This window comes from Peromyscus leucopus, chromosome 2 (genome assembly GCF_004664715.2).
Source record: "Peromyscus leucopus breed LL Stock chromosome 2, UCI_PerLeu_2.1, whole genome shotgun sequence".
Lineage (NCBI taxonomy): Eukaryota > Metazoa > Chordata > Mammalia > Rodentia > Cricetidae > Peromyscus > Peromyscus leucopus.
This window is the reverse complement of record NC_051064.1, coordinates 142,900,400-142,925,695: the sequence shown is the minus strand read 5'-3', so window position 1 is coordinate 142,925,695 and position 25,296 is coordinate 142,900,400. Positions and strand designations below refer to the sequence as shown.

Genomic DNA, 25,296 nt, shown 5'->3' with positions numbered 1-25,296 from the left:
AAGTAAATGAGCATTGTGCTAGCCACTTTACACTCCTTATGTTATTTATCCCTGCCACATCCTAACAGGAAAACAACAACGGCAACCAAAATAAATAAATAATAAAAACTAGCATGAATGACTCCATGTTGACCTGTTGGAGGAGCTTGGTTACTTATAGGTCACTTGAGCAGCACAACCTTAGGCACTGGAACGAAGTAGAACTCAATGGTAGAGCACTCACTTCATTCCCTACACGGGCGGGGCGTGTGAGGGTGTTGTAGGCTTTAGTTTAATTTTTTCAGTTATTTTGCAAATATGAAAATATTCATTGGTAGCTTGTACATGCCAAGGTCTGTTGAGACGGTGTTACAGTGCTGACAAGACAGGTAAGAGACCCTACCTATGGGAACTTACATTCCTGGAAGAACCAGGAGACAGACGATATGGAATAAATAAATAAAAGATACAGCCGGGTATGGCAGCACTCGGGAGGCAGAAGCGGGTGGAACTCTGTAAGTTGGAGGCCTGCCTGGTCCACCTGGCGAGTTCCAGGCCAGCCAAGGAGACACAGGGAGACCCTCGGAAACAAACAAAACAGCATGCTAGATTTAGTGATAAAAGCAAACGATTACATAAGATCTCAACACGAGGCATACGTAGCATAGAAAATACATCCCCCGAGACCTGGATCACAGACGCGAAAAATGTCAACCTTATTCACCACACCCCCTTCCCAGTGCTTGCTTAAGACCCAGTCTAGAACATTCTTGATGATAAACAGTATTTTGAGTCTTGAATTCTAGGCTTTGGGCAAGTCTTTGGCCCTCTCTGAGCCTCAGTACATGGAGAGGTGGACTAGAAAGAATCCCTAAGGTCGGCTCAAACTCTGACGCTCTAGGATTCTATGAATAGGGTTAAAGTGAACTGGGACCAGCGACTGCGTCCCCGTCCTAGCAACTGTTGCTAGACGTAGGCCATCTTCTGGCAACCAGTGGAAACCCCTCCCCGGTTCCGGGAGGTCTTCCTGGCATCCCGTGATGCTTAGCGACTCCGCCTCGCTAGAAAGCACGTTCTGGCCTCGCTGGTCAAGATCAAGCCTTCGGACCTAGCAGAAGAGCGCGCTCCGTTCCTATAGCAACCACGCCAGATCCACGTGCCTACGGTGACTGGCAGGGGCCAAAAAGTTCGACTAGCCCAACCTGGCCTGGGCGCGCTTTCGGAGCGCGGCGTCTTTAAATGTCACGTGACGGCTCGAGCCTGGGCCCCGCCTCTTTCTCCTCCCCAGGTGCTCCGGTGTGGACTGGAAGCGCCGGCCCCGGCGGATTCACTGGAGCACGGACGCTGCGGCCGGTTGGGCCGGTGCCCTTTCCCGGTAACTCCTTCCCGGCGTGACGCGCGGACGCGGCGGGGCCCCACAGGCTCGGTGATCTCCCGTCAGTTCCTCCGCGTCCTCAGCCCGCGCTGGGCCCTGGGGGACCCGGGAGCCGACAGGAACCGGGGCGGCGGGGGAGGGGGCCGCCTCCCGGAAGGTCGCGACCCGGGCGAGCGCCCGAGGCGGAACTTGGTCCTGCAGAGCCTCCGGGGAGCCGCCGCCGCCCGCCTTTGGGGACGCCGAGGGCTACCTGTTGGCCAGGGCGTCCCCTGCACTGAGGCCGGCCCCCTGGAGCCGGAGAGTGTCAGCCAAAGAACTTCCCCACCGCACCCACCCTGCCGGACTGGTGGATTCTGCTTAGTAAACCCCCTTACCCACTTCACTCTTCCCTACCCCCGCCCATGAATATCCTTCTAGGTGCTAGTGTTCAGTCCCACCCTGTCAGCAAGAACACAGGTTTAGGCCCTAGAGTGGTGGTGGACAGACCCTCCCCTCCCCAAATCTAATCCCAAAGCCAGGTGAGCTCGAAACAGGTTGTCTTAAGGGAGAAACTGGCTTGCTTGTGGATTTTACTTAGCGTGTGTACAGTTCTAAACAGTGGCCAGCTGGTCTGTGAAGACTCCCAAACAGCGTTTGCCTTGCACCTGTCAAAATCCACCCTCCTAAGGTGTCAGCCACTGAACCTTAACACTGTGAGGTCCAGATAAATGTGATCCATGAACACAGCGTGTGGTATAAAAGATCATGGCCCTGTGTGTGTCCCCAATACCACACCATCTCATCAACCAGCCAAGATTATTCCAAAACCCACATTGAGTTCAACCCTTCAGCAGAGTTGGAGTTTAAACATTTTAAAGCCATGCCTATTCAAGTCTTTCCTGTTAGTTTTCTTTAAATGGGAAACAAAAAAAAAATTTTAACCACTTTTTCATAGCTGAAGTTTCCATAGTCAATAATCAAATTGCTAACCGGATTAAAGAACAGCTTCTTATTTTCTTCCTTGAATGAACATTGTGAAAAAAATAACAGCAGGCTTACTGAACATCACTGCACAGTTATTTTTAAACCGTTTTACTTAAGTATTTATTTAGTGCCCAGAAATGCCACAATGGTCCCAGACTGTAATTTAGTACATGATAAGTTGGATGATGATTTTATGACTTTATTTCCGAAGCCGATAATTCTAAGTTTATTGTAAGGACAGATGGAATTGTGCATTTGCGATGCAGTCTCCTGGTCATCCTGAGTATATTCTCGCGGTTGCTACTTATTTCAGCTCGTCCATTCTCAGTATTTTTTCATTTTTGTTTTTCAAGAGAGGGTTCTCTGTGTAGCCCTGGCTGTCCTGGAATTTGCTCTGTAGACCAGGCTGGCCTTGAACTCAGAGATCTCCCTGTATCTGCCTCCAGAGTGCTAGGACTAAAGGTGTGAGCTGCCACTGCCCAGCTTGGGTTTTGTTTTGTTTTGCTAGGATAGTCAACTAGACTGACACGTTCCCATTTTTTTTTTTAAATCTTTTGTTTAAATTCTTTATATCTTTTATCTCCTCACCTAAAAAAGCAAGACTGTCCAGGTTTCTGCCCCTGGAACCTAAAGTGACCTTTTAATATTCCAGCTCTGGGAAGGAAGAGAGATGGAGGTGAAAAAGCTGAGCGTTTCCTGGTGGTTCTGGATAGTTCTCTTTCTGACCCTGCAAGGCCTGTCTGCGTTGGATTTTGACCCATACAGAGTCCTGGGGGTCAGCCGCACAGCCAGTCAGACTGACATTAAAAAGGCATATAAGAAGCTCGCCCGGGAATGGTATGTGAAACCAAGAATGGAAGTTTAACATACGCTAAGCAGTCAGCAGCTGGCTGAAGCCTAAATTACGATGGCTTGTCTGTCTGTTTCTGTGTTCAGTATATATAGCTGTCTAAAGTATTGGTGTTCAGCTAACAGCCCATGCCGTCATTTCTAGTGATCACAAAACCTGTGTTTACTTTGACAAACACACACACACACACACACACACACACACACACACACACACACACCCTTCAAGAATGGCTTAGAGCGTTGTCTTAGATACAGTTAGGATATTTAATGTTAAAGTAAGAAGTAACTTTGAAGCCAGGTGTGGTGACGCATGCCATTAATCCCAGCACTCAGGAGGCAGAGGCAGGCAGATCTCTGAGTTTGAGGCCAGCCTGGTCTACAGAGAGAGTTCCAGGACAGTCAGACCCACACAGAGAAACCCTGTCTTGAAAAAAACAAGAAAAAAGAAGTAACTTTGATTTAAAAAAAAAAAAAAAACAGTAATCAAACTGAACATGGTACCCTACACTTATGATCCCAGCACTTGGGAGGCAGAGGCAGAGGCTCACCCACCCTGAGTTGAGGACAAACTGGGCTGCCTGGCAAGGTCCAGGTTCACTAGAGCAAATAAAGAAGGGAAACAGTCAACAGTGATTAGATGCCTTTCTTTTTTGTTTTTGTTTATTGGTTTTGTTTTGATGCCTTTCTTGGAGACAGGGTTTTCTCTGTGTAGCCCTGGCTGTCCTGGAACTCTCTGTGTAGACCAGGCTGGCCTTGAACTCAGAGATCTGCCTGCCTTTGCCTCCCAAGTGCTGGGATTAAAGGTGTGAGCCACCACCATGCCTGACCTATAAAGTAATTCTGTTTTTTAAAGATATTATTTTTTATTATGTATATATATCTGAAGAGGAAATGGAGTTACAGGCAGTTGTGAGTGGCCTGATGTGAGTACAAGAACTGAACCCAGATCCTCTGTAAGAGCAGCAAGTATTCTTAACCACTAAGCCATCTCTCCAGCCCCTATAGAGCATTTCTTTATGGGTGTAAATGCTATAAGGAATGTTATACAGTTCTGTTCTCTAACTCTCTGTGCTTTAAAAAAGTTTAAAATAAGTACTTTGGCCTCCAATTTTAAAAGGAAATTCAAGAACCAAGTGTATTATATTACTTTTTAAAAAAATCTTAAGAGAGCTATCAGAATTTTTTTTTTTCTTTTTTTTTTGAGACAGGCATCTTGCTATGTAGCCCTACCTGGCCTAGAACTTGCTATGTAGATCCAGCTGGCCCTGAACTCATAGGGCTCCCCTGCCTCTGGAGTGTTGTGTGTACTCATGAGAACTATTGCAATTCTACCTGTGTTTTCAGGATTGTAATTAGCGAGGAGCAATAAGTGTTAATCTATTTTAGGCAAATTTCTCTCAGGATAGCTTCAGCCAAGCCAGAGAGGCACAAGTGTTAAGTACCCCAGAGAGAGGAACAGGAGTACTGTTATTGAGCACCTACTGCATGCTCACCGTCTCATTGTACCCATTTGATTGATTAGCCCATGCAAAAGATGTTTGAACACGATATACAAACAGAAAGGTCAGAGCTCAGAGCTGGTAACCCTGTATCGCCTTTGGCTTCGCAATCTCTTGCCCACTAGTGCATGAATAAGGTTGAGCAGGTTAGTGCCTTGGCGGGAAAGAGTGTCAAGTCAGGCAGCTGTATAGCTGCCCTAAGCAGATGAGTCTGTAACCTTGCCTAGCTCTGGCTGGCACCATTCTTCCTCACTGAGCAGATTTAGCTTGATTCTAAACTAGTTGTGGTAAAGGTCAAAGGTCGTTTATAATGTTATGAATACATATTTGGGGCTATATTCATATCATAAGGAATCTACAATTGGATGCTGAAACACATTGTCGAATAATGCATGGCCTCTTTCCAGTAATTCTCTGCCAAATTGGCTTTCAGTAATATTTCAGGGCCATGCCTCTCTGTGCTTAAAGCAAAATGACAATCTGTAGTTATTCCAGAAATAACAGCCTTTGGACAGGAGATATAGCCTTGGCTGGGCAGAATGCTAGCTTAAGGATGTGGGACCTACTGCAGTGTACAGCTGTGACTTTTCTATCTGGAGCTTTAAAAGGTGTTCTGCTGTTGACTAAATGAACTGTGTCCTTTTCCTCCTATTGGAGTCTCTTGGAGTAATTCATGACCATGCAAATGAACAGTGTTGACTTTGTGCATTGAAATCGTATTTTATTTGCACGTTTGTACCATCCTCCTGTGTTCTCCCCGTTGGGCCTTGGCAGTGTTTTCTCACTTCCGTTAGTCTGTGTCTCCTCTAGAAGGATTCATAGAAACATTGGAAGTGGCATTACAGCCCTGCTTGACTTCCAGAATGATCCGAGGCTAGGGAAATGGTTAGCAGTCGGACCATTTTTGCCAAGTGCTTTCCTAAGGGTTTCTTAGACCTCACAAAAACTGTTACTTGCTTGGTGAAACCATGTGAAGTGACTGTGTTTTCTGTCAGGAAAACTGTATTTCTTGCCCAAGAATTGTCTCATCACGGGTACTTTTATTTGCCATGCATGCTAGCAGAGTACCTAAGGCCCCCAGAAGAGAAGCAGATTGTCATAACATGCCTTGCCCAGCCAAGGTGCATCAATCCGCCTCATTCTTACTGAAATGATTTCTTTGCATCTCCATTTCTATTCCTTCAGAGGTCACGCTGACAGTCGAGCCCATGCACAGTGTTTCCTTTACTATGAAATTCAAAGTTTGCCTGGCATGAGGCAGCTCATGAATCTGTCTCAGTCCCTGAACACAGCATTGGACAATACTCCCCTAGGGCTGAACTTCCCTTTTCCAAGTACTTGCAACTTTGAGAGGTCTCCACTTTTGGGGAAGTATTTCTTATCAGTTCAGACTGTCAAGTGTCTTCCAAGGTTCTCAGCTGACCTCTCATACTCAGCTGCCAAAGACCCTGCCTCAGTCTCCTGCAAAGTCTCTCCCGCTCTTCCTGCCCTGTGTAGCTCTTCCTGTCAGTCACCATTTGCAAGCTTGCACAGTTTTATCTGCTCCTCCTCTAAACTGATTTGAATATTAAAAGAACCAGAAACATGCTTTGGAGTGGCCATCCCATCCCCTCAAGTCCTGCTGTTTTCCTTGTGCCTACCTGGCACTTACTTTTTAACCTCAGTGATAGTTAATGCAAGGATTCAGTGGGGAAGAAAGAGCAGGGTGGAATCCAAGTTCAAGTCACATGAAGTTCCTTGTTTTTAGAGAGTGAAATGTGGGATATAAACCACTCAGACATTCCTGCTTAGATAAGTTTACTGAATTGTAGATTTTTTTTTATTTCAATGCATTTGATGAGTTGTCAGTCTTTCCTACTTCCCTGTGAATTGTTTTCCTTCCAAGAATGTTTGCTAGAAGAAATTTCGTAAGGTTAGTGGATGTGATTATATAAAGAATAAATGGGTAGGCGGTGCTGGTGCATGCCTTTAATCCCAGCACTTGGGAGGCAGACGCAGGTGGATCTCTGTGAGTTAGAGGCCAACCTGGTGAGAAACCTTGTGTGGGGGGGGCAATAAATAGGTCCAGGCTTGGTGGTGCACACCTTTAATTCCAATGCTTAAAGGGCAGAAGGAGGTGGATCTCTGAGTTTGAGGTCAGCCTGGTCCACAAAGAGTTCCAGGACAACCAGGGCTATATAGAGGGACCCTGTCTCAAAACAACAGCAAAGAATAAGTGGCGCTGGGTGTGGTAGAACTGGCTGTGATCCCAGCTCTCATGATGCTGAGGCAGGTGGATGAAGAGTTTGAGGCCAGCCTGAGCTATATACCCAGCTCCTGTGTCAAACAGTCACGGAGTCTCTTCATGTCATGACCATTGAAATTCTTTATGAGAGTCTGATTTCAGTCTTAGAAGACAGCAAGGAAGCAAAGGTGACCACTCTCCAAGACCAAAAACCCCGAGCTGCCAAGGTGAGGCGGTGCACACCTGCAGTCCCACACTTCAGGGTAGAAGCAGGAGGCTCAGGAGTTTATAGCCAGCCTTGGCTACCTGAGACCATGTCTCAAAAAACAGTTTTCGTCCCCAGAGAAAACGTCCTGTGTTCAGGGGAAAACTAGAACACCTGCAAGACCGACATGATGCAGTGAGGGAGCACTCCTGTCCGAGGACAGCATGAATGACTGGGTTAGCCTCCAGCCAGCCCTCTTCAGTCGTGCTTGAGAACAGGATGAGGGGACATCTGTGTCGCCTCTCAGCAGCATGCTGCGGTGCTCTGAAAATGTGCTCAGCTAGAGCATCTTGAGAGGAAATTGTCTGTGTTTAAGTTGCATTTTTTATGGTCATGTGAAGCAACTGATTGTTTCTACCATTTATTTTAGAAAACAGTCCTAACCAAACCACCTTCCCCTTGCTCCTCTGATGTTGTGAGCTGTGTATAAAGTTATAAAGTGATCATGCATAAAACATTCTCTTCTCACTGGTGCCGTCTGTGTTTCAGGCATCCTGACAAAAACAAAGACCCTGGAGCCGAGGACAAGTTCATTCAGATCAGCAAGGCCTACGAGGTACCATGTCAGATGCTCCAGTGCCTCTGCTAGCATCTAGAAAATGGGGTGGAGGGGCTGGGGATGGCTCAGCATCTCAGCTATACAAACAGGAGGTCCAAAGTTTAGATCTGCAGAGTCCACCAAAGGCCTGATGGGCCACCTGCAATTGCAGCGCTCGGAAGGCTGAGAAAGGATCCCCAGGGCAGCCGGCTAGTTAGGCTAGCCTTGGTGAGAGCTCTGGGTTTGGTTGAGAGACTCTGGCTCAGTGAGTAAGGTGCAGCTTTGGGCTTCCACAGCACATGAGCTCACATACATGCAAACAGAAATGCAGACACATACACAGAGCAAAACAAAAGGAACACAGGCCAAAGGTGATCAGTACCATACCATCCCCTCAGCAGGGCACATTCCCCACCCCCTGACCCAGTTTCCTCATGATGTTAGAGAAAATCGCTTTGCCCCTCCAACATGTTGAAGCAGGTGCCTGAATGTTTCAGCTCCTGGAAAACCTGACCCACTTTGAAAGCTTTAATTAGAATTGTGCAATTACCCAGAGCAGATGTCTGTTATGACTGTAGACACTTAGGTTAAAGAATCACACACCAGTTTGCCTGGTTACACAAGGTTGCAAATAACTTTAAAACACAAGATTTTTGTTAAGTCTCCAACATGTCACCTTAAATAGCATGACCTAGAATACACGTAAGTGGTGAGTCTTGGCTGCCTGACTTGTCAGGGTAATGTGCTTCAGCAAATAGTACTTAGGCTGTACAGTGACTCATCACCTAGAAAGATTATCAAATTTTAGTCTTCAAAGTTACAGTTCAGTAAATCAAAGTAGGTGGGGAAATTGCTCAGTGGGTAAGGGCTCCTGCTGCCAAGGCCAAAGGCCTGCGTTTCATCCCCCAGACCCAAGTGGCGGAAGGAGAACACTGACACCTGCAAGTTGTCCTCTGACCGCCACACTTGTGTTCTGGCAGACATTAAGTAAACGTAAATTTAAAAACTGAGGTCAGCTCATGCACAAGGCACTGGACTCTACTCTTTGGTTACTTTTTGGTGTTCAATCCTACCAAATCCAAATGATTTTAACTCCAAAGACACAGCCAGGGTGATCTTGTGATGGATCCTGGTGATGTCATTATGTCGGGTCTTCTTTGTTACTTGTTTGCTAGTATTTACTGAGATGTCCTTAATGTTAACATGAGTGTGGATACCTCAACAAATGAAATTTGAGAGGTTTATGTTTCTGTTTGGAGGCTTGAGATTAACTTATTTATTTTGTGTATGTGTGTATTTTGTGGGTTTCCAAGCTACACACCACTCATGTAGAGATCAGAGGAAAACTTGCCTGAGTTGGCTCTCCTGCCGTGTGGATTCTAGGGATGGTCAGGTCAAGGTCTCCCCCTCTTTTCCTCCCTCCCCCAGCACCCCTACTCTACGTTTATTAGAAATGTACTTGTGTCGTTCCGGCTGCTTACAGAAAAGCCCTGTGGGGCTGGGCTGGGGCTCGGTGGTAGAGGCCTTGCCAGGGCACACAAGGCCTGGCTCCAGTCCTCAGTCCTGAAAGAAGAGAAGCGAGAGGAAAGACCTTTGGTAAACCACTTCCTCCTTCAGACTCCTTGTCTCCTTGCTTGTAGATTCTGTCCAATGAGGAAAAGAGGACCAACTACGACCAGTATGGAGACGCTGGTGAGAACCAGGGTTACCAGAAGCAGCAGCGTGAGTACCGCTTCCGCCATTTCCATGAGAACTTCTATTTTGATGAGTCCTTCTTCCACTTCCCCTTCAATTCGGAGCGGCGGGACTCGATCGACGAGAAGTACTTGCTGCACTTTTCCCACTACGTGAACGAAGTGCTTCCCGACAGCTTCAGGAAGCCCTACCTCATTAAAGTCACGTCCGATTGGTGCTTTAGCTGTGTCCATATCGAGCCTGTCTGGAAAGAAGTGGTCCAGGAATTGGAAGGATTGGGTAAGTCATGTCCTTGTTAGGATACATTTATACAAGAGGTGACACTGGTCATCCTTTTTTTTTCTTTTGAAGGTTCATGTGTTTTATGTATATGAGTGTTCACCCACATGTATGTATGTGTACTACATGCATGGAGTGTACATGGAGACCCGAAGAGGGCATTAGATCCCATGGAGCTGGAGTTAGAGAGGATTATAAGCTGCCATGTAGGAGCTAGGAACCGAACCCGGGTCCTCTGCAAGAGCAGCAAGTGCCCTTAACCACAGAGCACCTCTCCTGCTCGCCATTCATAAATTTGTTCTGTTTACCACTGGTGCCTGAGAGACCAGAAGAGGGTGTCAGATCCCTGGAACTTCAGTTACAGAAGGTTGTGTGAACTGGGAATCGAACCCAGGTCCTCTGTTAGAGCAACAAGTACACTTACCCACCGAGCTATCCCTCTAGCCTCTCAATTTCTTAAAGGCATGCACCACTATGCCAGGCTTTTTAATTGTTATTGGGTAGCGGGGAGAAGCTCGTGTCATGGTACTCTGTGGAGATCAAAGGAAACTCTGAGGACTCCGTTCTCTCCTTCACCTTTACGTGGATCCTGAGGAGTGAACCCAGTTGTCAGTGTTATGTGCAAACACCTTCCTGGCTCAGCCATCTCGCTGGCCCGCCACTGTCCTTCTGCCTGATTGATTTGTAGCTTATCTGTGTGATACCCAGGTCCCTTATCAGAAAGCTGAGAGTACAGTCGGGAAGCTAGGAAGTCCTTGGCTACTAAAGTTGCCCTCGGGTGGTAGGAACGACAGACACATGGAGAGAACCCATGGCCTCACACGAGGTGGTAATTTGCTAGGACTGCCATAACTAAATCCCAATGTCTGGGTGACTTAAAAAACAGGGTTGAGCCAGCACTTGTGTGGTGGCAAAAACAGGAAGATTTCTCTGAGCTCAAGGCCAGGCTGAGCTACATACTGAGCTCCAGGACAATTTACTTGGGCTACAGAGAAAGCCCCTGTCTGAAAAATCAATTAAGTTCTGGAGAGGCAGAGATCTACCCGTCTCTGCCTCTGTCCCTCTGTCCCTCTACTCCTCTTCCTCTGCCTCTGTGTGTTAGAATTAAAGGTGTATGCTGCCACATCCAGGCTTCTTCAGCACTTGGGGCCAGGAAAATTTTAGTGATACAGAGAGAATATTTGTTTTAGTAATTCCTCAGTGCTGATATTACTGAGTGTGTATGTGTGTGTGTGTGTGTGTGTGTGTGTGTGTGTGTGTGTGTGTGTGTGTGCGCGCGCGCCACCTGTAGAGACACCTGTTTGGTAATTTTAAAAGGAGTAAACTCAACCCTCAGGACCAGAGTTCTCTGAAAAGAGTGGACTTCTGGAAATTGTTGGGTCATCTTTGTTCCAAAACAAACCTTTAGTGTGCTGTGCAGGATACTCAGATACTGGGTTTTGGCAGACTGTGTCTCTGAGCCTGGATCCAATTGCTCTGGAAGAGGTCGGGTGTGAGTTGAGCGTGGCGTGAGCAGAGGCAGTGGGAGTTGGTCGCTCGTGCTGTGTTCGGCATGAGGAGAGCGGAGATGGGGCAGGAGCCACTAACTTGAGAGCGTATTGGTCATGAAGTGGAACTGTCTTACGTGGAGAGAACAGTGTGGATGCTAAACCTCTGAGCACTTTAGGACCACGGCTACATTACATTTCACAGATTACATTTTATTTTACACATCTGAGCACACACGGAAGCCAGAGGATGACTCTTAGTTCTCTCCTTCCACTATGTGGGTTCTGGGCATGGAACTCTGATCATCAGGCATGGTAGGCGGGGTTAGATGTCACACGGAGGGACCACAAAGCAAGAGATGCAGGCAGTTACCAGGAGCTGGAAAGGGCCCAGATGGACTCTCCCTGCAGCTTGCAAAGAAAGCCAACCATGCTGACACCATGACTCGGCCCTGCAGGATAAGCTGGACTCCTTGTCTCCAGAACTTTAGAATGAGAAATTGCCGTGGTGTGTGGTGACTGTTACCGTAGCCAAAGCAACACCAGGCACCATCGCCTCCTACAGAAGGAAAATGTCGGAGTCAGGGATAAAGGCGGGTCATGAAAGACTCCCTGGGACCACTTGGCTGATAGCTTTCTTGGAGAACTTGGTTGAGAGAGGCCACAAACTGGTGGTTGGAAGTGAGAGGAATTCACACTTGGGCATTGATTGTCTCCTGTCTCTGTGGTTGTGGTTATTTGTTTTTGTGGGACAGGATTTCTCTATATAGCCCTGACTGTTCCGAAACTGGCCATGTAGATTAATTTGGCCTTGAACTCACAGAGATCTGCCTGCCTCTGCCTCCCAAGTACTGGGATGAAAGGTTTGTGCCACCATGCCTGGTGAAAGCTGTCCTTTCATCTCCACATTCATACCATAGGGTATTCATGCAGGTGCACATGTATGCACACACCCAAGCAACAATAACAATAAATAATTGGGTGAAAACTAGAAGAAGACACCCAACATCAGCCTCTAAGTGTTGGTGAGTGCAAACACACATACACACACACACACACACACACACACACACACACACACACACACAGAAGTAAGGTGCTGAGTGCCAAATGTGACAGTAGGAAAGCAGTTGGCTTCTTCCCATCTCCTGCACAGCTCCGTTGGTAAAAATGAATTGGTTAGCCAGGCAGTGTCCCACACCTTTAATCCCAGCACTCGGGAGGCATAGGCAGGCGGATCTCTGTGAGTTCGAGGCTAGCCTGATCTATAGATCAAGTTACAAGACAGCCAGGGCTACACAGAGAAACCCTGTCTCAGACCAGTAGCCCACTTTGATTGTGCCCAGCTCTGGTCTGATGCTGGTGGTAAACCAGGATCCCGTCTTCCTTAGAGCCTTCATTCTAGAACTGGAAGGCAGCTTATAAATATTGAGCAGAAAAGGACGTGTGCAAACTGTGCTAGCGGATGGGGAGCAGCAGCTGGGGTGCAGTTCAGAGGCAGCATGTACTCAGTGTGCTCAGGACCCCGAATGCAGTTCCCTGAACCCCTGTGGAAATGTTAAGCTATGGAAAGACGGAAAGTGAGTGGGTTTGGAAATGCTGCCTGTGGGGGACACTGCTTTAATATGGGCTGATGAGAGCCTTCTGAGAAGGACTTGAAGTCAGTGAGGATGTTAGCTAGAGAGACACCAATGGGCCGGGCCGGGGCCAGGGCCCCAAAGCTTTAGCATCCTTGTCTGATCTGGGCTAGAGCAAGCTAAGAATAAGGAGGAGGAAAAAGAGGAGATGGGACCAGGGACCACACCGTGAAGGGTCCCATTGTCCTTTTTGAAGACCGTGGTTTGATTCCAAGTAGAGTGAATACTTCTTTGCTGGGTTTGAACAGAAGAATAGTGTGGTTCATTTAGAAGGAACAATCTGATGATTATGTGAAGAACAGACTGCAACAGGAAAGACCACTTAGGAGGCCACTGTAGCAGCCAGCCAAGAGGAAGCTGTGTGCTGTGGTGCACACCTGTAATCCAAGCACCTGGGGAGCCAGAGGCAAGAGGATGGGGGTGTTCAGGGTCATGCTGGCTACATAGTGAGGTGGGAAGAGGGGGTAGAGGAAAAGGATTATGGGAGTGGTGAAAAGCTGCCGAATTGGCATCCTCTGAAGAGAGATCCAGGAGGCCGGCTGGCAGATTGGATGTGGGTGTGAGGGACGAGAGAAGGGTGGCTCTCTGTTGTTTGGGCTGTGTGCTGGGAGGAATGGAGCTGCCATGTTTGGAATGGCAGAGGCGGGTGGAGCTCTGGGGAGGAGACCAGGAGTTCAGTTTCAGGTGACACTCAAGTCTCCCAGACACCCCCAAAACAGTGTCTCCTTATTGAGTGTTAATCTTGCACTTAGTAGAGTGGCTGGCCCTCCAGACATCCGGTTAAATGAAAGAACAAGAGAGCCGGGCGGTGGTGGCGCACGCCTTTAATCCCAGCACTCGGGAGGCAGAGCCAGGGGGATCTCTGTGAGTTTGAGGCCAGCCTGGGCTACCAAGTGAGTTCCAGGAAAGGCACAAAGCTATGCAGAAAAACCCTGTCTCGAAAAAAACCAAAAAAAAAAACAAGAGAAGACACAGGTGTTAACTGAAGCTCGTGTCTGGTGAAAAAGAGGACCCCGCTTACAGCCTGTGTCTTTGTGTGCACGCGCACACATACACATATATACACACACACACACACACACACACACACACACACACACACACACAGAAAAAAATGAACAGCTGAACACCAGCTCCTCACAGGGCTCTCATGGACTCTTGAATGGTGTTAACTTAATGTTGTTTACTTTTTTTAAATTTGGTTGCTTTTTTTGTGTTTTTTGTTTTGTTTTTTTAAATTTGTAGGTGTATTTGTGTATATCGTGTTTGTGGAGGTCAGAGAACAAATTCGGGAAATCAGTTCTTGCTTCACACCTTGTTTTTTTGTTTTGTTTGTTTGTTTTTGTTTTTTGAGACAGAGTTTTCCTGTATGTAGCCCTGGCTGTCCTGGAACTGGCTCTGTAGACCAGGCTGGCCTTGAACTCACTGAGATCCACCTGTCTCTGCCTCCCAAGTGCTCAAATCAAAGGCGTGCGCCACCACCGCCCGGCTTCACGCCCTTTTTTAGGCAAGGCCTGTACCTTGGTTCTACCCTGCTGTGTACTCCAGGATAGCTGGCCGCCAGGCTTTTCCGTGTTTCTCTGCCTCCCATTTCTCCATAGGAAGGCTGCGATTACACATGCACACTACCACATCCAGTGCTTTACGTGGGTTCTGAGGATCTGAACTCAAGTCACTAGGCTTATGTGGCAAGGTGTTTACTCCCTGGGCCGTCTCCTGGTGCCTTCTTTCCTTTTTTAAGGGATTTGTAGCCATGTTGGTGCTGTACACCTTTAGTCCCAGCACCCAAGAGACAGAGGCAGAGGCTGGCCTACATATAAAATTTTAGGCCTGCGAAAGCTGCATAGTGAAGCCCTATGGAGAAAGAGAGGGAGGAGAGAGGGGGGTACGGATTCTCTCAAATTATTGTTATTTTGTGTGAATGGGCATTTTGTCTGCATGTATGTCTGGGTTTTATTTGAAACAGGTGTGGTGGTTTGAATAAGAATGCCACCCATTAGTTGGGCAGTGGTGGCACACGTCTTTAATCCCAGAACTTGGTAGCCAGAGGCAGTTGGATCTCTGTGAGTTCAAGGCCAACTTAGTCTACAGAGTGAGCTCCAAGACAGCCAAGGCTATACAGATAAACCCTATCGGGGGTTGGGGAGAATGGCACCCCTAGGCTTGTATATTGAATATTTAGTCATCAAGGAGGGTCAATACTTGAGAAGGGTTAGGAGAAACGGCTTTGTTGGAGGAAGTGTGTCACTGGGGGTGGAGATTTCAGAAGCCCAAGCCAGCCCCAGTGGCTCTTTTCCTGCTGCCTGTGGAGCCAAATGTAAAACTCTTGGCCACTTCTCCAGCACCGAGTCTGCCTGCACACTGCCACACTCCTTGCCATGACTACAATGGACCAAACCCTGAAACTGAAAGTCACAATTAATTAAATACTTTCCCTTTGTGAGAGTTGCCCTGTCATGGCGTCTTTTCACAGCAGTAGAATAGTGACTAAGACACAGGATCTCTGTGTAGCCTTGGCTGGCATGGATCTCGCTCTGTAGACCAGGCTGCCCTCAAACTCACAGAGATCCCCCTGACTCTGCCTCCCAGTGATGAGATTAAAGGTGTGCGTCATCACACCCAGCCCAGTGTGTACAACTATGCACCGAGTGTGTGCCTGGGGCTGAGGAGGCCAGAGAGGTGTTGATTCTCTGGAACTGGAGTGATGGACAGCTGTGAGTCACCGTGTGGATGCTGGAAATTGAACCTAGATCCCTGTGCAGCTAGTGCCTTAACTTCTGCACTCTCTCTCCAGCCAAAGAATTTATGTTTTTTACATTGTTTCTAATTGTGTGGAGGTGATTCTCTTCTTCCACCTTTCCATGGGTTCCAGGAGTCAAACCCAAGTGGTCAGTCTTGTACAGCAAGCTCCTTTACCCACTGAGCCATCTCATAGGCCCAAAGTGTGTATTTTTCAGTCTCAATAAAGTAATGTGTATAAAAGGGAAATGTGTTCCTGAGGGCGAGAAGAGGTGACCCCTGTTGTGGTGCTGGGAGGGCACCGTTGCTGAGTCACTGGCCTATTACCAGTGACTTGTTTATCCTTGTCTGTTTATGGGTAGGAACAGGGGCACAGATTGTTCTTTCTCTCTTTTGCATTTATTTATTTAGTGAGTGTGTGTGTGTGTGTGTGTGTGTGTGTGTGTGTGTGTGTGTACAAAAATGTACAAAGGTCAGAGAGCAACCTGCCAGAGTCAGTTCTCCTCATGTCTTGTAGGTTCTAGGGATGGATCTCAGGCTTGGCAACAAACTCCTTTATCCATTGAATCTTCTCTCCAGCCCTCTTTTTTTCTTGTAAAGCATTTCCTCATGACCTGCTCCCAAAATTAGAAATAACAGGCTTAGAAGATATTCAGGTTTGCAATTATTTGTAAATATTACCAGATTGTTCTAATAGAAAAACTTACCAATCTAGAGTTGCAACAGTGAAAAAAATGCTAAACAAGCTATTAGAAAAGTATCTACTCCAACCCGGTGGAGTTTCACTTCCCGCTGTAAAGGTCTTGTCAGGATTCCTTCTTGCCAGAGTCTCAGAAAGACCTCATGGAACTCTTCCGTGCTTTTCAGGTGTGGGGATTGGTGTCGTCCACGCTGGCTACGAAAGACGCCTGGCTCATCACCTGGGAGCACACAGTACCCCCTCCATCCTAGGAATCATCAATGGGAAAATCTCCTTCTTCCACAATGCAGTGGTTCATGAGAACCTACGGCAGTTCGTGGAGAGTCTTCTTCCAGGGAACTTGGTGGAGAAGGTGAGTGTCCGCTGAGAACGGGCTGCCAACCAGAACCTCCCAGTCTTCACTCTGAGCAGCCTGGCATATACCGTTTCCTTTCACCTGATTTTCCTGATAAAGCCTGGGTGACCAAAGGCTGAAGCAGGAGTACAGAGCCGGAGAAAGGTCACTCTATTAATAACCAGCTCACAAGTGTTATCCCATCCCAGGAACCTGATCTGAAGCCACTGTCGTGTTTCCTAAACAACAGCGAAGTTAGATGACGTGATAGGATTTATGGCTATGTGTTTGTTCACCTGCATGTATTTATTCTATAAAAATACTCGGAGTTGGGGATTTAGCTCAGTGGTAGAGCGCTTGCTAAAGGCCCTGGGTTTGGTCCTCAGCTCTGGGAAAAAAAATGCTCAAACTAGATTTCATTGAGAAAAAAAGTGAATTTACATTTGGTTTCTATGTTTTTTAAGGATCACATCTACCAAAACCAGCAGACTCATTAAACGAAGTGTTATTTCTGGAACTTTAGAAGCTAGTGAGGAGCCAGTTGAGGTGTCTCACACCTTCAATCCCAGCACTCGGGAGGCAGAGGCAGGTGGAGTTGGCGGCCAGCTGGGTCTACAGAGCGAGTTCCAGGACAGCCAGGGCTACACAGAGAAAACTTGTCTTAAAAACAAAACAAAGGGGCTGAAGAGATGGCTCAGAGGTTAAGAGCACTGGCTGTTCTTCCAGAGTCATGAGTTCAATTCCCAGCACCCACATGGTGGCTCACAACCATCTATAATGAGATCTGGTGCCCTCTTCTGGCATATAGGCAGACACTGTATGTATAATAAATAAATAAATAAATCTTTAAAACACACACACACACACACACACACACACACACACACACACACACACACACACACAGTAAGCTCAGTGTGAGCCAGAGAGCTGGCTCAGCAGGTGAAGGTGCTCACTGCCAGGCCTGACAGCCTGAGTTGATGCCCGAGGACCCACATGGTGGAAGGAGAGAACCCGTTCCTGCAGGTTGTCCTCTGTCCCACACATGCATGCATAGCTCATGTACCTACATGTACACAAAATAAAAAAGTGTGATTTTGTTTTGTTGTTGTTTGAGACTTGGGTCCTCTACAAGACCAGCAAGCACCTCTAACCACTGAGCATCTCTCCAGCCCTACCTACTTCAGCCATTTTTAAAGGGCCAGTGCTGCATGTCTGCAGAAGTGCACTCTGAGAGGCTGATGGTAGAACTCGTGCTTGGTAATGCCCTGGGTTCAATCCCCAACGCCTAGGAGACCCAAGTCACCCAAAATGAAACAAGAACAAGCTACGCAAGGGTGGAGCCAATGGTAGAGCACTTAGCTAGCATGCGGAGGCTGTAGGTTCAATCCCCAGTACTCCTACCGAAACAACAGAAAAAGAACCAACTCCAGAAGTGACTTTATGACATGGTCAGTCATTCTGTCATTCAGTAAGAGTTTATAAATACATGGTCTCTATGCCTCCATTCTTCTGATGGTTTTTGTCTAAGACAAAACAATTAGTGACAAAGGCAGCTGAATCTCTGTAAGTTTGAGGCCAGCCTGGTCTACATAGTAAGTTCTAGGATAGCCAGGGCTACATAGACCCTGTCAAAAAAAAAAAGACAAAAAGATTACTTACCCGTATTTTTTAATTTTTTTTAATAAACAATATATATGGGGGGGGGGATATAATAAATATCCCTAGTTTATTTATCTCCTGACAGCAGTATAATACAGTTGTTAAGAATTAAATATTGGGGCCAAAGAGATGGCTTAGAGGTTTGGAGCACTGGCTACCCTTCCAGAGGACCTGGGTTTAGTTCCCAGCACCCACATGTTAGCTCACAAACATCGTAACTCTGGTTCCAGGGAAGTTGATGCCCTCTTCTGACCTTTGTGAGCACCAGACCTGTGTGTGGTACACATACATACATTCAGGCAAAGCATGCATATATAAAAATAAAAATAAAAAAAATCTTTCTTAGGGGCTGGAGAGATGACTCAGAGGTTAAGAGCACTGACTGTTCTTCCAGAGGTCCTGAGTTCAATTCCCAGCAACCACATGGTGGCTCACAACCACCTGATGAGATCTGGTGCCTTCTTCTGGCCAGCAGTCATACATGCTGTATATATAATAAATAAATCTTAAAAAAAAAAAAAAATCTTTCTTAAAAATTAAATATTGCGCCGGGCGTGGTGGCGCACGCCTTTAATCCCAGCACTCGGGAGGCAGAGCCAGGCGGATCTCTGTTAGTTCGAGGCCAGCCTGGGCTACCAAGTGAGCTCCAGGAAAAGGCGCAAAGCTACACAGAGAAACCCTGTCTCAAAAAAAACCAAAAAAAAAAAATTAAATATTGCAACTAACCTTCTATCTCCAATTTAAGGTTACAAATAAAAATTACGTGCGATTCCTCTCTGGCTGGCAGCAAGAGAACAAGCCTCATGCCCTCCTGTTCGGCCAGACGCCGGCGGTGCCACTGCTGTACAAGGTACCCACCCCTGGGGCAGCGCCTCGTGGTCCTGTCGGGGGAGCCAGCTCTGATCCGCAGCCCATTGTCTGCTTGTCTTTTGTGTAATTACATATTGAGCATCTCTAATTGAAAATTCCCAAATCAGAAAACTCTTGAACATGGACTCGATGCCACAAGCAGGAAATTCCACCCCTGACCTCATGTGACAGGTCACAGTCAAGACGTAGGCACACTAAATGTACACACAGTTACCTTCATGCTGTGTGGATAAGGTGTATGTGGAACATACAGATTCTTTGTGTTTAAATTTGGTGCTGTTCCCAAGAATACTTTGTTATGAATATGCTAATAGTCCAAACTGGAAAAGTCTGAAGCATTTCTGATCTCAAGTGTTTGAGATAAGGCTGTTTGTTGTAGTTTATTGCTGGGCTGGACACACACACACATACATACACACACAAGGACACACATGTACCCAGGCAAGATTTCAGCATAATCATTATTTTGTTTTATCTCATAAGAAGAGTAGTTGTGTTTACCTTTGCTCAGTTTTTATGCATAGAATATCATAGAATTCCTGAAGTGAATGTGTGAGGGTGAGGAAGACTCATGGGATCCATGAGCTGGTGGCTCATCCCAGCTGCTGACATTAACAGGGCCAACTTGCTTTGTAAGCTGGATCCCAAGCTGTCGATTTCCTTTCCTCCCTCTGCCCTCACAGCTGACGGCCTTTGCATACAAAGATTACGTGTCCTTCGGTTATGTGTACATCGGCTTGCGAGGTGTGGAGGAGATGACCAGGGAGTATAACATCAACATCTATGCCCCCACCATGCTGATCTTTAAAGAGCACATAAACAAGCCTGCTGATGTGATCCAGGTACGTGAGAATCACCTCCTGTCAAGATGTCCTTCAGTTTACCTCAGCCTCGAGCAAATAAGCAACCGCTGAAGCGAGCTATGTAGTCCCAGCCCTGGAAGGGCAGGAGTTCAAGGTCATTCTCCACTGCATAAGGAGTCTGGGGCTAGCCTGAGCTACAAGGAGACTTTGTCTCAATGAAAGAGGAGGGAGTCATCAAGAGAGCTGAGTGGATGAGAGTGTTAGCTGCCTAGCCTGACCACCTGAGTTCTCTCCCTGGGACCCGTGTGGTGGAAAGAGACAGCCAACCCGGGTGTGCTCAGACATGCACACTCAGGAATAAATCAGAGAAAGACAAAATTGAGCCAAACTGGAGAAAAAGGAGAAACTGGTTTGCCATTTCTTTCTACTGATGCACTAAATTTTGCTGGTTTTTTTATATGACACAGTGATGTTTTGCTTTAAAAAAATTTTATCTCAAATGGCACATGCCTGGAATTCCAGTACTCTATAAAGGTTGAGGCAGGAGACTTGTTGGTTTGAGAGAAGAGATGTTTGTTGTTGGTTTTGAGGGTTAGTTTTTGGTTTGGTTTGGGTTTTTTGGCTTTTCGAGACAGGGTTTCTCTGTGTAGCTTTGCTCCTTTCCTGAAACTCACTCTGTAGCCCAGGCTGGCCTCGAACTCACAGAGATGTGCCTGCCTCTACCTCCCGAGTGCTGGCATTAAAGGCATGCGCCACCACCAACTACGGGGGTGGGAGGGCTAGCTTTTTAAACAAGGTCTCACTCAATGTAGAGACTAATCTGACTTTGAAATTGCAGAGCTCTGCCTGCCTCTGTCTCCTGAGTGTACCACCATGCCCACTGGCCCTTGACTCTTAAGTGAGGCTATAATAAGTTTTACTAAATTCTTTATTTGGGGTGCTGGAGAGATGGCTCAGCAGTTAAAAACCATGTACTGCTCTTCTAGAGGACCCAGAGTTCCAGAGTTCAGGTCCCTGCACCCTGTTGGGCGGCTCACAAGCACCTGTAAGTCCAGTCCCAAGGGGCCTGTCCATCCCTTCTGGACAGCCTTTCGTTTGCCTGCGCTCGTGTGCACAGACCCACACACATAAGCACATAATTAAAAATAAAAAGAACATGTTTCGTTTTGGTCACTAAACATTTCAGTGCCTGACTGCTGTGTAGTGAGTACGGTGCTGACTGGGGTCTCGTCCGTGGACTGTACCTACAGTGGTTCAGTCAGGGGGGAAAAGACCAAAAGGCAGTCAGTCTGCCGTTGTGTAGAATAGGGGTGTGGGAAACTGGAAATAAGGAAGGTCATTCCGTGGGGCAGAACCAGACAGGGAAATGGCTGATAGGGAGGGAACGAAGAGAGCCAGTTTGTCTTAGGGGTGCTGAATTCGAGCTGCCTATAGCAAAGACTAGCGGAGATGACCCTTACACAGGTGGACGGACCGACGACGGACGGATGGACAGACGGACGGGGACAGCTCAGGAAGGCAGGAGGAGGCTGGCCTTGACGGCAGTGCTATCATCTCAGCACTTGGGAGGCTGAGGAAGCTAACGTGGGCGGCAGTAGGGGGCGCTGTCACGGGTGCTCATTTGTCAGGTGCTTGCCTGGCAGACACAAGCCCCAGGTTGGATCCCCAGCACTGTGGAGGCCAGGCACGTCAGTGCAGGCCTGTGATCCCAGCACTCTGGAGGGAGAAGCCAGAGGAAGGAAGTACGAGGACATCCTCAACTAACATAGCGAGTCCAGGCCAGCCTGGGCTACTTGACACCTTATCTCAAAAATTTTTAAAGAGGTGGAAGGGCAGCAGGTAGAGCACAAAAGGTTGTGAGTGTGTCGGTGAGTGAAGATTATAACCTTTTTAAAACTTACATTTATTCATTTGTGTGTACCTCTGCACATTCATGTATCTGTGTGGAGGTCAGAGGACCGCTTGTGGAAGTCAGTTCCTTCCTTCCACTCTGGGGGTTTTGGGGAATCAAACTCAGGACATCAGGCTTGGTGGCAAGCCCCCTTACCCACTGAGCCATCTCACTGGCCCAGGATCTTCCCTATGTGCTCTCCCTTCTCCATACTTGTGAGACCGCATCTGCTGAGAATGGAATACGGTTGGTTCTCAGACACTGACTTTGTATCATCCAGCAACTTTGCAGATATGCCTATAGTCAGTCATCTCTTCCGTCCTTAGGATTGGCTAAGTACACAGTATCATCTGAGGCTGGTGGCAGTATTGCTTCTCCTGTGTCATGTCTGTCCTTTAAAATGCATGCAAGCAATGACAATTCTGTTGACAGCGGCAATTCTGTGGTCTGCCTCTTCATTCTTAGTAACTGTGTGGGGAGGGCTGGGATGTCACTGAGGGGTAGCCCTCTCCTGGAGCGTATAAAGCCCTGCATTCACTCCAGGCACCACACAAACTGGGTGTAGTGGCACATACCAGGAGTCCCAGCACTAGGAAGGTAGGCAGGAGGATCAGAAGTCCAGGGTCAGCTTCAGCTACATAACAAGTTGGGTTCTAGCCTGGGCTACAGGAGAGCCTGTCTCTAAAGGGGAATGGGCATAGTGGCACATGATTTAATCCCAGCACCTGGGAGGCAGACAGATGGATCTCTGTGACTTTGAAGCCATCCAGGTCTGTATAGCAAATTCCAGGCCTACCAAGGTACACAGTAAGATCCTGTCTCAAAAAAAAAAAAACCCAAGTGTTTGGGTATTTTGTTTCATTCTGTCGTTTTTTGAGGTACCATTGATTTAACCTGGGGCTTCGTGCTTATTAGACCAGCATTCTACCACTGAGTCACCTCCCTAGCCCTGGGGTTTATTTTGAATTGTTCAGTTTGCTACAGATCCTAAATGGAATATATTTGTGTAAAAATCAAAATGATTAACTTTTCCAAGCTGTTAGTGTAAAACGGTATGCAGTCACAAAGTAGAAACCTCTTCATTTTCCCCTGAGCACGACCTGGCTGCATCATCACCTTCACCTGGGTTATCGGACATCTCCGCACGTTTCTTGCCTGGTGATGTTACCGTAGACAGAGTCAGCCACAGTCTCCGTAAGCTTGTGAGTAAAGCCTGTTTGCAGTGTGGAAACTGAATGCTTGTTGGTGTTTCTCCAGGCTCGAGGCTTGAAGAAGCAGGTCATTGAGGACTTCATCGCCCAGAACAAGTACCTGCTGGCGGCCCGGCTGACTAGCCAGCGGCTGTTCCATGAACTCTGTCCTGTGAAGCGGTCTCACCGACAGAGGAAGTATGAACTCCAGGCTCTGCCTCTTACTGAAGTGGGAGGGAACAGTGTTGTCTTCCTGCGGGGCAGTTAAACTATGATGGGGTGAGGTGCCTTAGTCCAGGGTACCTTTGCACCATATGCTGAAATAGTAGACATGGGCCACCATATCTAGCAGATATCTGGAAGCCCAGCAAGATGGCTCAGCAAGTCAAGGCGCTTGCTGTCCAGCCTGACCTCCTGGCTTTGATCTCTGAGATCCATGTGGTGGAAGGAGAGGATTGATCCACACACGCCCAGACACACACACATTTTCAGAGCTGTCTGGGGTCTCACTGTTTTACCACTGCCACGCTTGAGCAGGCCACCACCATGTCCCATAGGGTCTCTGCTCCCATCCATTCCCTTATTCTTCCATCTGTTCTCCACACATCTGTCACTGAGCTCTCCAAACCCAGGGCACATCAAGTTGCTCCGCCCTCTTTTCCTCTCCTCCAGCACTTGATTCAAGTCTCTGCTCAAGCATCAGGTGGCATTTTCCTGGTCTGCAGGAGTGTGACTTCAGCCTGTACCAGCCTCTCTGTCCCGTCCTCTTTTTCTCCCAGCACCGTCATTACCCACTTTCGTGTCTGTGTGTCAGATGTCTGTTTTCTCCACTGGAACAAGGGTGGGAACGTTGCCGGAGAGCCCAGCAAATGTTCAGGGGGATGAAGAAATGAACGCTGGGCTTCCATTAGAACCTTGCAGAGGCAGCCCCTTCAGAATGAGATTTGTCACCTCTGCCCTGAGATAGATGCAGCCACTCCTCCCTGAGAGAGGAGACTGGGACACATGGCTTCTCAAAGTTTCCTCAGAGACAGGTTTTCATCATGCAAGATGTGTCTCCTCTTTCCTTAGCAGCAGTTGCCAAGCCTGGCCCTGGCCCAGGCCCGGTTGGTTCTAGGACCTCCTCTCTTGTTCGTGTCCAGGTACTGTGTGGTTTTGCTGACGGCCGAGGCTAACAAGCCAAGCAAACCCTTCGACGCCTTCCTGTCCTTTGCATTGGCAAACACTCAGGACACCGTACGGTTTGTGCACGTCTACAGCAGCCGGCAGCAGGAATTTGCCAGCACCTTGCTACCAGACAGTGAGGCGTTCCAAGGGAAGTCAGGGGTAAGCCACGAGCCCCAGCCCTCAGCCCCGCGCCTCCTGTCTTGGGAGTGCTGAGTACAGAGTGCAAACATCTGGAAACCTCTAAGACTTGGTTGGAGTCTAGTCAGACCTCCATCTTTCACTTAGCCATTTTACACCCCCATGTGGCTCCAGTCCTCTCTGGAAGGCGGAAGGCATTCTTCTGTAATCTGGCACCATCCCAGCTGAGCCGTCTTGGCCGCTTCCCATAAGGGAAGGTTGAGGTGTGTCAGCCTTTTCCAGCAGCTTTTCCTAGGTCAGCTGTAGTGGTGCAGAACTGTAGAGGCCCCATTCTCCAAATCTCAGGCCACTGTTAATGTGCTTGGAAACCTCCTTTCTCCTTTCTCGCCGCCCGCCTCCCAGAAGTCTGGTTCTTTTTTTTTTTTAATAGTTTTTTTTTTTTTTTTTTAAAGATTTCTTTATTTATTATGTATACAGTGTTCTGTGTGCATGTATACCCACATACCAGAAGAGGGCGCCAGATCTCATTACAGATGGTTGTGAGCCACCATGTGGTTGCTGGGAATTGAACTCAGGACCTCTGGAAGAACAAGCAAGTGCTCTTAACCTCTGAGCCATCTCTCCAGCCCCAGAAGTCTGGTTCTTTAGGAGTGAGGATTGTAGTCTGGTGATAGAGTGTTTGCCTGAAATGCGCAAGGTCCTAGCTTTCATCCCCATCACAGAAAGGAAGGGAATGACCCGCCTTCTCTGTTCTCACTCAGTTGTCATGGAAATGCTCTGCAAAGCAAAGGCGCCTCAACTCTAACGTTAAGTCAGAGTCTGTCACACGAAATCTGTGGGAAGAAAAAAGGTTTAGAATTTTGGCTGAAGCTTTGGGAACTCACCATAAGAACCGTTACTCTGACGATTGTCAGGAGGTAGAGGCAGGGTGACAAAGCTTCAAGCCAGCCTTATATATATAAGGTCTAGCTGTGTAAGTCCAGGCTGGGCTCAAACTCCCCATCCTGCC

General features: G+C 47.6%; 1 protein-coding gene across 2 annotated transcripts in view; it reads left to right on the top strand.

Moving 5' to 3' along the window:
- Nucleotides 1-1,020: 1,020 nt before the first annotated feature.
- Dnajc16 (DnaJ heat shock protein family (Hsp40) member C16) overlaps nucleotides 1,021-25,296 on the top strand; it is a 31,827-nt gene continuing 7,551 nt past the window's right edge. Inside the window, exons 1-9 of one of the 2 annotated variants that reach the window (XM_028880670.2) lie at nucleotides 1,021-1,354; nucleotides 2,970-3,154; nucleotides 7,647-7,713; nucleotides 9,336-9,669; nucleotides 16,400-16,584; nucleotides 18,974-19,078; nucleotides 19,782-19,940; nucleotides 23,050-23,180; nucleotides 24,125-24,308. In XM_028880670.2, coding sequence (XP_028736503.1) covers nucleotides 2,988-3,154; nucleotides 7,647-7,713; nucleotides 9,336-9,669; nucleotides 16,400-16,584; nucleotides 18,974-19,078; nucleotides 19,782-19,940; nucleotides 23,050-23,180; nucleotides 24,125-24,308 — 1,332 coding nt within the window. In that variant the 5' untranslated portion in view covers nucleotides 1,021-1,354; nucleotides 2,970-2,987. Of the gene's footprint in view, nucleotides 1,416-2,969; nucleotides 3,155-7,646; nucleotides 7,714-9,335; nucleotides 9,670-16,399; nucleotides 16,585-18,973; nucleotides 19,079-19,781; nucleotides 19,941-23,049; nucleotides 23,181-24,124; nucleotides 24,309-25,296 lie in introns of both variants that reach the window. The other variant, XM_028880671.2, reaches the window with a different exon arrangement.